The sequence below is a fragment of the Morone saxatilis genome, unplaced genomic scaffold (genome assembly GCF_004916995.1).
Source record: "Morone saxatilis isolate NCDOM2014 unplaced genomic scaffold, NCSU_SB_2.0 Contig15, whole genome shotgun sequence".
NCBI classification, from domain to species: domain Eukaryota; kingdom Metazoa; phylum Chordata; class Actinopteri; family Moronidae; genus Morone; species Morone saxatilis.
The window spans coordinates 25,178,220-25,190,652 of NW_023339707.1; the positions used below are offsets into that span (position 1 = coordinate 25,178,220).

Below are 12,433 nucleotides of genomic sequence, written 5' to 3' on the forward strand. Positions count from 1 at the left end.
CAGCTAACAGCTAACGGCTAACAGATCCATTTTGTCACACTCACCATGTAAACCACGTTCAGGGAACAAAGCGCGTTCTTGGAGCAGGTGAAACCGCCGCAGACCATATTGGAACAGCGTCCGGAAAGATAACGGAAAAACAAAACCAGACTTTTATTTTTAAAAAAAGGGGAAAACCCGGTCCGGGCGGTGCGCGGCTCTACCGGAGCGCTAACGTGAGTCTGCAGTCGGCTGTCGGTCGGTCGGTGGAGGGCGTGTCCGGTGACGCGTGTGACGTCAGGGCGCCGAGGCAACGTCATCGTCGCGCGATGAATCAAAAAATCGGGATGATCAGAGGGCCTCCTGCTTCTGTAATATCGATTACATATATATATATAGATTAATGTTATTGAAAAGTAGAAATATTTGGTTTATTTTCTTTTATTTTTGGCTGCGTTCACTCCGAAAGATCTAACTGCGTGAGTAAGTACGTAGAGTGCATAGCCTACAGAGTATTAACGCAAGTATTCCAATTGATTCACAGCATTAGGATCATAAAATATTGATAAACTTTCTCAATGTTTTGACTTATATCTCAACATTTTTACTCATGTCGTGATGAAATCCAATGAAAAACAAGACGGTATTGGTGCTAATGCGCCGCCCGGTTGCAAATCAGCGTCGAAGAAGAAGGTGACGCAGTAAAATGTTACAATCGTCACACTACGCAAGTAAATACGTAGTGCGCATAGTGTGCTAACGGAAGTATTTTAATTGATTCACAGCATTATTATCAAAAAATAATATTAAATAAAGAGAAACTTTCTAAATATTTTGATTTAGTATCTCAAAATAATGACATATGCTGTGTCTCAGTTCGAACACTTCCATACTTTATTTATTTTGAGTGGTCATTTTCAGTACGTAGACCACACCGGTACATTTTACGTGAGTAGGCGGAGAACACGATGTCGACGTAGACGGTTTAAATTCCACCTCTCATGAACCGGAAGGGACACACAGGCAACGTAAAGTAAAGCAGGTTCATTTGTAAGAAAAACAAGACGGTATTGGCGCTAACGCTCCGTCCGGTTGCAAATGTTTTTCTCTTTCACATCGGTGGAAATCGGCCTCTGTGGGATTTTATGTTTTGTTTGGCTGCTCACATTATTTGTTTGGCCCGTGTTCAGATTGATCAGTGTGAACAGGTCACGGTCCTGAAGTGACCTGCACGACGAACCTTTTTCTTTAAAGGACCCCCTTTTTCTGACGACCCCTGACTAAGTGACATTTCATATTACGATCAATACAAACAATAGTAACTCAAATACTGAGTAACCGCAGGAAGTTTGTGTAAAACGAGTAATCTGGATACATCTTGAGCAGATTATTTCCTGTTTAGGGAACTTTTTATACAATTCTTTTGACAAATTTAGTCTTCTGGTGTTCCTGACACACAGTCAAACAGTCATTTGACAAACAGTCAAATCTATTATATATATATATAATATTTATATTTGTTGCCACCTTGAGCACATACGATCATTACCTAAACAGAAATAATAATACAGGTAGCTGGTTTCCCAGTGTGTGTGTGTGTGTGTGTGTGTGTGTGTGAGTTAGTGTTATCAGCGTGTTCTTTGTGGTGATGACAGGACACTTGTTACACAAGGATTACACAATAGACTCTGTGATACATGAGGGGAGACGATAAAGAAGAAATACAGAAATGTTTCGTCCTGTTTTGACATTAGCAGGCGGTTACTCACTCATACGTCTGACCCAACCGCCGCCACGACGGTGTAAATGACGCTCACACATTTAAGAGATTTCTTTCTCATACGAAGTGTTCAGTGATATCAGTGAGTCAAGACTAATGTGTAACATCCTGCTGCAGCTGCACAAAGAAATCATATATAGGCTCCATTTACTACGTCTCTACTACTTCTTGTTTCTATTCTGCAACAACTCAGAGGCCAATTTTGTACTTTTTACTTAAGTAGCAGCTGCAACATTAAAGCGAATGGATCAATAATTATAATCTAATACTATTTCAGCATAACGAGTGCTTTTACTTTTGGCACTTTAGTTATATTTTAATACTTGTGCACTTTTAACTCAGTAGAATTATAAATGCAGAACTAATACTTCTACAGTGTTGGTCTTTCTATTTTTACTTAAGTGAAAGATCTGAGTGCTTCTTCCACCTCTGCACAGCCGCTGTTTTCATTTGTTGCATCTAATCTCAGTTGTGACCATTGACAGCAGATATATGAACTGGTCGATTGCAGCAGTGATGAAACAATCTACTTGTGACCTTATGATCTTAATGCGGACGCTCAAGCAAACAAGAACATTTTCTTTGTCAAGTTTACCCTTTAATCTTCACGTGGCCCCCTTAGAGTTATCTTAGGGCCCCACGAAAGGCCCCAAACCCCAGGTTGTGAACCACTGGATTAGAAGTGTGAATATTAGATTAGATTAAACTTTATTGTCATTGCAGAGAAATGCAAGTATAACAAAATATATCTATCTGTGTTTGGATGGACGTAAGTATGATATGCTAATCTAGCATGTATATAAAAATAGGCCACTAGGTGCATGTTGTTGGCTAGTTGTTATATATTGGTCTTGATGGTGGAAAGACACCAACAAATAAACTAAAGCTAAAAAGCATAAAACTGAAGTAACCAGCCTGTTTTGAAAGCAGTAGAAAGTACGGATATTTATGTAAAAATATTGGGGGTAAAAGTAGAAAGTTGATACTTGAGTGAAGTACAAATACCTGAAAAACCTATTTAAGTACAACAACAAAGTATTTATACTTACACAGAGTAACAGAGTATTTATAATACAGAGAGGTGTATGCTTTGTAGTTAGTATGCTGTTAGCAGGAAGATATAATGTCTGACGTGGTGTGTTATCATTTATACTATGTTCACTTGCCAAAGCAGAAAAAAATAAGTTCATACATTTGTATTTTCATGCATTTTTTTTCAAGCCATAACCCAGTTTCCCTCGTAACACCTGAGGGTGTGACTAATACCTGGAAGAATCATCACCCTCCCAAAAGTCAGTTGCTATATTTACTCGCCCGAAGTGGCATTTTATTCGACCCGGCCAACCTGAGCCCTGCGGTACGAAGGTATACATGTGGCTCGATAAGCAGCGATGGTGGCTCTGGCGTTGAGAACAAGCCAGCGGGGCCGTGGCCAACAAAGGTTAGCCTAAGCAGATATAAAGCAGATATAAAGCAGATATAAAGCAGATATAAAGCAGATATAAAGCAGATATAATCCAAGAGTATACAAGCAGATATAATGCAGATATAAAGCAGATATAAAGCAGATATAAAGCAGATATAATGCAGATATAAAGCAGATATAAAGCAGATATAAAGCCGAGTTAAGCCGCAGAGTATCTGCTCTTTGCACAGGCGATGTTGGGAATCAAAGGCAGTTTTAAAGGTGCGTTAGGATTAAAGAATGATGTCGCCTATGACTCCCACTGTGTGGTCAAAACATCATTTACAGGAATATTACTGTAAACATGGGCCACTGATCTAGGGACAGTGTAAATACTGCATGCATTAAGTCCAATGTGGAGTTATAATCCTCTCTGCATGGCCAATATGTCTGACAGCAGTGGATGTTTCACAGCTAGGAGCAGAGTTTGTCTTCTAATTGAGCCACAATGAGACAAAAACACATAAACTGTGATTATAGATGAAAGTTTTTACATTATTGTTCTCTACTAGAAGCAGAACAGCATGTTATGCAAGAATAACAGCAGCCTCAGACAGTGTTTCAGCGGCGTGGCCAGCAGAGCACTTAGAACGGCTGTGTAGTGAAGAATATGGTTTCAAATAAGGAAGTGAATTCAGTTCAGTTCAAACCTGCAGAGGAAACTGAGACACACTGTCGTGAGCTGACTTTTGTGGTCTAGAGACAGAGCGAGAGAGAGACACCCTACCGCCGCCACCGCCGCTTCTTTCTCTGCTGCTTCTGTGTCTAAAAAGTTCGTGTTCATTTTGTGGAGCAAAAACATCTCGTGGAGAGTTCAGATGGGCTGAAGCGAGCGCTCTGCTTCAGTTTACAACAGATCCATGCGTCAGGATGAACAGCAATAGTAAATCCGTGAGCTCGGTTGCAATAAGAGCAGAGATCAAGAAGCATGACTCTCTCCAGAGTGCACTCAACAGACTTTCCAAGCAACTTGAAAGAGTCGGGGATGAACAGCTGCGCTCGGGCCTTAAAGTTTTCCTCCACAGTATCAAAGGTAAGCTCATCCTTCTTGGTGCTCTTTGTGATGGACTTTTGTTTGTTGTATTTAGGGAAGAAAGAAAGCAACACCTGTAGTGGAGTTCTTATTGGCAGGTTGTCAGAATTCGGTGCATGGTCTGACTCTCAGGACTCTCACTTTAATGCACTCTTGGTGTGATAAACAAGAGAAATTGCATGTGCCAACTTTAGTTCACCGTGAGTCTTTCTTTTCATTATCATTAATCGCGGGGGTGTAGGGGAACATGATAGCATAGGTGATTGATATCTTCCTCTGCACTTCCTGTGTCAGTCGGTGTGTCTTTTCCGGGGAAGCGCTCTTCAGTCGATATTCATTTTCATTCTCATTTCACTCTGAGGGCAAAAGAAATCACCTCCCAGCGTCTGTTATGTAGTGGCATTTATTTATCACTCAGCCTCTGGACACGGGCAACCAATGGCATCATCCCTCAGCAGCCATCGCCATGGCAGCAGGATGAAACCTGCTGTGCGGCCTACTTCCTGTCTGCCAATCTGCAACTGCCCTCAAACCCACTTCCTTTCAGACAAACAGGTCTTTTACATGTGAAGCTGATCAGTTTGACATCATTTCCTCATATCGCTACTTCCCACCGTTTCTTGTTAATGTGACGCAATGTGTTGCTGTCACATTAAAAGTAAAAATAAATATATAATCGGTTCTCTGGTAACCTGTTTGCGTAGAACGTTTCGTGTATAGGAGGAAGAAGTATTCAGATCCTTTTTCTTTAAACGTATTACACAGAATTTTGAACTGGTTATGAAACAGTCTGATACCTCTGTATCACTGGTTCCCAACTGTTTCCTGAAGGTTCCTCTTCTCTATCGTTGAATAAACATACATATTTTACAGATCATTCATATTATATTCAATGTGTAACAATAACAGTAGAGAACAACTGATAAACTGTACAATAAACCCAAACAGTGAACATAATAACTGCAGGAAGTTTGTGTAAACTAGTGATTTTATGAGTTTCCTGATATTTGTAGGGAAAGTTTTATATAATTCTCTGTCTGTATTATGTGTTTTTTTAATTTTTAACAGTTGTAACTCTTAATCGGCTTCTTTTGACAAATTGGCCTCTATTAGCTCTCTATTAGTTTTATCAGAGTGATGGCTCTGTGAATACAGCTTCAGGTCTTCAAAGTTTAGGTCTTAAATAATAATCTAAACTTTAAAATGGGTTAGGGTTAGGGTTATACCTCATTAAAAATTTCTGCTGGACATAAGATGTCTCCTCCTGCACTGTAAAGTCCATTCTCAGTGTCTGTGCACTGGTGGAGCTCACTGTATCAGCTGCATACTGGACCAGGATTGACTTCCTGAACTATTTGTTATGTCATAAATCATCCTTGTAGGCCCCGCCCCCTTAAAAATCTGATTTTCAGTAAGCTCAGAGACACTCTGCACATACATCATTCTGCACAGTGGAGCAAGAACAAGAAGAAAGCCATATATTTGAGTGGAGGGGGACTTTAAGTACCATAAACACAACAGTTGTGTAGGTATGTGAGGCCTTTAATCTCTAAAAAGTCACCCTGTTTAGTAAGGTAATCATATGTTTTGTACATGCACATGTATAAAGCAGCATAAATTGTGAATAGTAAAGTTAACATCACATCGAAACTGGCCAGACTGGGTGGAATAACACCAGTGAATATTCATTACTGTTTATTCATCAGCTCGTTGCACTCACTCCAATGTTTGTCTGTGAACTGAAGGTCAGGCAGCTCCCTGATGGATTTGGGTGAGCTTTGAGGTCTTTTTAGGATCTTGAAACACTCTAAAAGGCACCCCCCACGTGTAAAAACATTCAGCCCAAGTTTTTTTGTGCATAATTAGTCTGCTGGAGCGTCGACGCTATAGTGAGGATCAAAGGCAGTGAATCCTCTGCGGGGGCCTGGATCTGTGAGCGTAGAGTTCACTGGTGCTAAAAAGAGAGCCACCTCTCTTTTGGACTTAATAAACGAGTGGGATGTGGTCGACCGGCGCTGCGTGCCAGGGAGAAGGCTGGGAGAAAGGAATAATAAAGAGATGGAGAAAGGGAGAAAAGGGTGAGGTGGGGCTAAGTGAAGACATTTAAATGTGAATCTGAGTGCGTTCACTGCAGCATGGCAGCAGCAGAGTGAGAGATTGAGGAGGGAGAGGACAGCTCACAGTGAAGGAGAAATGAAAAATCACCCAGCATGACCACTGCCCTTGGCCAGTGTCCATCTGACAGCGCCCGCCCGTGGGTGTCAATGTGTGTGTGTGTGAGAGCTTTGTCTGTATGCATGGGAGAGAGAAAGAGGGTGTGTGTTTTCTAAAAAACTGTCCGTCTGAAGACAACCTGATTTCCTGCGTTTTATGTGGGTGTCTATTTCAAAATAATTAGATTCACCATGCAGCACTTGCAGCAACCTGACGTGCACTTTAACTCACACAGGCATGTCATGTCCTCACACTTCTTTAAAAATGGATTTTACACACACACGTCACTCCCCCCTGAAAGAGTATCTGGATTTTAAAAAACAAGAAGCAGCTCCTTTTCCTGTCTTAAGCTTTTTATTTATTCACGACTCCTCTTTGTCTTCTGTGTCGGGGGCTGCGGTCGCCGTTGCTCTCAGGTCGTGTGTTTTCCCCTTGAGCCAAAGGCGGTTGTCAGAGGTCTTTTGTATTCAGTGGGAGTAGTTATTGCCCTCTCGCTGGCTGTGGAAGGGAGGGGGAGCGGGCTGAGCAGGTGGACAGTCAGATCGTGCATTATGAGATGATGGTGGGAGGCAGAGAGTGGTGCACTGTGGGGAAAGGCATCCTCTGATTTCACATCAAGGATTTTTTAGTTTTTAATCAGAGAGTAATTAACATGAAATTATACCCAGTAATGATTCAAGTGATGGATGTGTAATCATGTTTGCTGCAGTGTTTTTGTTGTTGCACGCAGAATAATTGCAGCGCTTCCTCTTGTTCTTTTTGTCTGCGTTATAAAAAACGACGAGTGATGCGTGATAATCATCAGGGTCGATCGATAATGGAACATTTATATTATTACGTAATATTATGATAATTAAATTATAGCCGATTGATTATCTGTCAGTAAGAATAATTTATTTTGAATTCTTCTGCAGAACGATTGATTGACTTTATGTTCTGTGAAAGCTAAAGAGTCTGAGGAGTCAGAACTGTTACCTCAATTAGACCATCTTTACTCACTAGATCTTCACCAGTCTCAACCTCAGGGGTGCATAAAGGGTTCTAAACTTCTTCTAAAATGCAGAAATGTTAATTAATGCTAATTATATCGGTAATGGCCATGAGAAGCAAGTAATATCGGTTATCACGGCTGAAAAAAAATATCCATATCGTGGATCCCTGTGATTAATCGATTGGTTGATCGGCAGAAAATGATTCTGCAACTATCGACTATGTGAGTTAATCCTTTAAGTACATTTATAAAGAGAAAAAAGCCAAACATTTTATGATTCCAGCCTCTTAAAGCTGTTGTAGGTCATTTATCCTCGTCCAGGCCCGGTGGATTCTTGAAGATGCCGTTAGGAGAACTACAACGAGCCAGAGGAACCTCATGTACAAGTTTCAGTAAATATGACAAACAGTTATTTTTATAAAAGTTTCTTACTGGAGCTTTAATTGTGATAATGTGCTGCTTCTCGTTGTCCTAAATGATAGTAACCAGACTATCTTTGGAACTTTGACCTCACATTCAATGACGTGGACTTCAGGAAATTGATGTTTTGTTGACCAAATGATTAACTGATTAACCTAATCGACAGATTAATCAGTAAGGAGAATAATCATTGTATTAGTAACAATGTAATCGGCACAAACAAACAGGTTTTAATCATAGATGCATGTTTTATTAACACAGAAATATAAGTGTGTGTGTGCTTCTTTTTTTTGCATTTTGTGGTCCACATATTGATGTCCAATAATGCTCTCATCCTTTCACGCTATTGCTCAGTTCATGCTGTGAGCCCAGAGCTTCCCCACTTCTGCTAATGAACACATGCCGTTGTAGGCAATAGACTACAGATCAATACACTCACAGGAAATCTCTTTCACTCACATGTACGCCACACACACACACACACACAGAAAAACACTCAATGAAACACTCACACAGAGAAACACCATTTTGATACAGAGATCCTGGGAGTGATTGCGATACAGAATGTACCAAAGGAGGAGGAGGAGGAGGAGGAGGAGGAAGGAGGAAGGACATGGAGGAGATGATTGTGCCACCAGAGCCAGGAAGATTGTAACACCTTAGCAACAAACAAGCCAAGCCTCCTACTGAGGAGGAGCCACGCAGAGCCACACACTTGTGCACACACACACACATAAATAGACAGCTGAAGACAGATGGGTGATCTCGATGAAACTGTTCTGGCAGCTGTATAAATGAGACGGGGAACAGACACCCTGCCCAAGTGTCCTTTTTCCTCCACAAACATGCATCCATCTTTTTCCTCACTAACCCTCGCCTCTCCCTCCATCTCTCCTCTCCCCGCCGCTGATCTTTCCTCCCACGGTCTCCCCTCATTTAGCAGGTCCGGCTCGTGTGTGCACTGCTGCTTTTACCACCAGCCGTTACCCGCTGCCTTCCCCCTCCTCTCTCCGGCACGCAGGGAGAACGATGATGGAGGGGAGGGGATGGGGATTGGTGGGGGTGGATTGGGGATGGGAGGGATGAGCAATAAAGAGCAGGGACCCTGCACAGTCTGAGAGGAGCAGCAGAGAGAGAAAGAGAGAGAAAATAAAGGAGGGAAAGAAGAGAAGCAGGATCCTTCTGCATTGTATGGATTGCCTATTGGAACAAGGAGGGGCATGTAGAGGGAGGGACATTGGAGATTCCTATCAGTGTGTTTGCGAGAGCAGGAGAGAGAAACGCAGAGTGTGAGGGTGTGTGTGAGGGATTGGACTCGTTGAACCTGTGCGACAGTGTCTCTATCGGAAGGCTTCAGAGGCAGTCAGGGGGCTGTTTGAGCAGTGACTTGCCTCAGCGCCTCCTCTGTGCCAGTGCTCTGTTGTCATGCTCAACGCCTGATGCACTCAGAGGACACAGGCTGCCCGGGAGACAGCGAGAGGGGCATGATGGCCGGACGCGCCCTGACTCGGTCATGCATCTCCAGATATCCGCCCGAGCTTCTGTTGGCTTCTTCTCCTGATCCCTTTCAGCCCTCATCGATGTCCTTCCTGTGCGTCTCCGAGAGGCTGCCCACCTTCCTGCTGCCGCGCTCCCTGAATGGATGCTGCTGTCAACACACATGTGTGGCTTGCGGTGAGAGCCCATGATCTGGACTGGACTGCATAACAGCTCTGGGTGTACAGTGCCATGCTGCTTTAGGGTGACACTGATGCATTTTTAAAGACTTCACCTTTTCAGGTTACAGCTGCTGTTGATCACATTCGTCATGACGTATGATGCGGGGAAGTTGTTATTCTGAATTGAATCAAGAGGATTGACTGAGCAACACATGAGATGGGGGTGCTGCACATAGAAATAAGGTCAAATAAATAATTACCATCAGGAGTGAGGCATCAGACATCATAATGAAGATTTATTTGCCTCAGTGGCTGCATACATATGCAGTGGATAGATTTTAATTGGGTGTTTTCTAAGAACAAAAGAGCTGATTGGACTGCACTGTCAGTGTGCTGAAGGTTGTCTGAAGAGATTTCTTTTCTGTGTCCCAGAGAAATGAAAATTGCAGTGAGAGAAGAAATCTGTGACTGAAATTAAAATCCGAAACAAAGAAATAGGGATTTGGGGGATGGATGAAACCAACAGCCCCTCTGCTGTTGTGTCTTCCGAGGAGAAACTTAATCTCCCTCCATGTAAGTTTTTTGTCACAGTCGCGCTGTCGGATTCTTTCACATCCCAACACGCTGGCAAACTGTCAGTTGTTCATGTCGCTCTGTCTGGTTTCATTCATCTACTGTGTGTCTACTGAAGCCTGACCACATGAGCGGAGGCGGCGCCCTGCAGCAACGCACCACCTACCTCATCTCCCTCACCCTGGTCAAGGTAGAGGCTGTGGAGGAGAATGGAGGGGAGGCCAAGAAGAGCGCCCAGGGGAAGGAGGTGGAGGCCGGGCCAGGAGGAGACGAGGCCCGGGCGGGAGTGGAGGCTGAAGGTGAAGCTCCTGCCCAGACTGAGAATGGAGCCGGAGTGGATTTAGGACAAACACAAAGGGCCGAGGATGCTGCTATTTTGAAAGAGGGCGAGCTAATTAATGAACTCAAAGATGGAGAGAGAAAACCCCTCAGTCCCCTGAAAGATAAACCGCCCTCCACTGCTGATGTCCCGAGTCCAGCGAGCGAGAAGCCACCGTGCAACCTCTCAATCCCCTTACCTGCTGAGAGAGTGACGATTCAGAAGGCAACGTCTGCAGAGATCAATTCAACACGAGACGAAACGACACTTCCCACCCCTGAGGCAAAGCAATGCACGTCCCCATCACTGACCACAACACCCCCGACAGAGGTGATCGAGCCTAGCCGCACCCCAACCAGGACCAGCCTCCCTATCCGCCCGGTGGGCCAACGTCCTGTAAGTCTGCTGAAGTCCCACAGCAGTGCAGCCACCCGCGGTCGCGACACCAGGGAGGGTAGAGAGCGCAGCCCTACCTCGGCACAGAGCCTGGACCGCAAGGACTGCCGCATGCCCACGCGCTCACCAGGCCCCTGCAGGGCCTCGTGGGCCGAGGCGAGCAGGCCCGATGGATGGAGGGACCTGCGGGATGAGGCCCAAGCTGGAATACCTCTGGAGATTGGAGGTGGCATGGCTGCAGTGATGAGAGACTTGCCCAGGAAGGAGAGACTAAAGACAGGTTCGGCCTCCCTACCGGCGCCTCCTACACAGGCCTCCAAACCAGCACGCAAAGGTAAAAGCCGCACGCTGGATAACAGCGACCTGAACAGCCTCTCTGAAGACCTGGGGCTGGCCAGGGAAGCCCAGCAGGCGCAGCAGGGCCAGCGAGGCTCCGCCAAAGACAGAAAGATGCTCAAGTTCATCAGTGGCATTTTCACAAAGAGCAGTTCAGGGGCAGCGGGGTCATCCTCCACAGCGCCTCCTGTCTACATACAGAGAGACTCCAGTGAGGAGGAAGGTAGGAGGTCACAAACGCACACACATCACGTCACCGTCACCTCTTCAGCTCTAAATCCATCCTGCATGTTAACTTACATCCATGACAACAAGACTCTCCTGTTCGCTGCCAAACAGTGTGTCACCCTTTCATCTGTGCACAGGAATCCATTTAAATGTGAGTGTGGGTGGGGTTGGGTGGGGTTGATCCTCTCAAAGAACGCCACACAGGACACGTTTACAGGCTATAATACTGTCACGTGCTTGAGAGACATTTTCCCTGAAGCCATGTGCGACTACAAATTGATGACAGATGAAGTTCTTTGATCTGAGAACTGACAATAGAATCATCTCGGACAGTCTTAATCTAATTCCCCTCAGAGCGCGGGCAGATTTCACAACGCTGGAGGGGTAATCTCTGAACTCACACACACACACACACTTAAGCAGCGTTCCCAGCATGGGTTTAAATCTCATAATGAAGCCGAGGGGGAGAGGAGCTTGTGGCATGATCACGGATGCGCTGCTCCAGTTGATTTTCAGCTTTATTTCCATGAAGCTGTTGGAGAACAGGGAAAGACATGAGGCGATATTTGTTCACCCACGTCAAAAAGGGAAGTGTGGATCCACAGCCAATCAAGGACATTTCTAATCCGGTCTTTGATATTCCACCCACTACATGTTCTGCCACTAAATGGGTTGGTTTTTTTACCCTTCCCTCTCACTCTTGTCTTTGTCTCTGTCAGGCATTCAGTTTAAATTCCACCATAAAACGCAATCATGTTGCATTTTAAAATTCAGGATTGTTGAGTTGCCATTGCTGCTTTTTTCCCCTCTACGCCGTGTGTGTGTGTGTGTCGACGGTTGCAGTGTACAACAGTGCACGTCTTTCACAAACATGTTTGCTCAAAGAAAGAGCGAGTGTCAGCCAGTGGGAGTGAGCGAGCGAGCGAGCGTGTGTGTTTTTTATGTATTCATTCATTGTGTATTCACACTGTTACACATGCACACTGTGGATCCACTCAAGTAGTGAGACTAGCCCTGCCGACTGCACACACACACACACAC

At 44.4% G+C, this 12,433-nt stretch overlaps 2 protein-coding genes across 2 annotated transcripts in view; one reads left to right on the forward strand and one right to left on the reverse strand.

Annotated features, from left to right (window-relative positions):
* Positions 1–256, reverse strand: part of tspan31 (tetraspanin 31) — a 7,174-nt gene extending 6,918 nt beyond the window's left edge. Inside the window, exon 1 of the mRNA XM_035656848.1 lies at positions 45–256. Within this exon, the coding sequence (XP_035512741.1) occupies positions 45–107 (63 nt within the window). The 5' untranslated portion in view covers positions 108–256. The remainder of the gene's footprint in view (positions 1–44) is intronic.
* An 8,909-nt stretch (positions 257–9,165) lies between these two features.
* The window catches only part of agap2 (ArfGAP with GTPase domain, ankyrin repeat and PH domain 2), a gene marked incomplete in the record, with an annotated part of 25,145 nt that continues 21,877 nt past the window's right edge, over positions 9,166–12,433 (forward strand). The window contains 1 exon segment of the mRNA XM_035657512.1: positions 9,166–11,387. Coding sequence (XP_035513405.1) covers positions 10,241–11,387 — 1,147 coding nt within the window.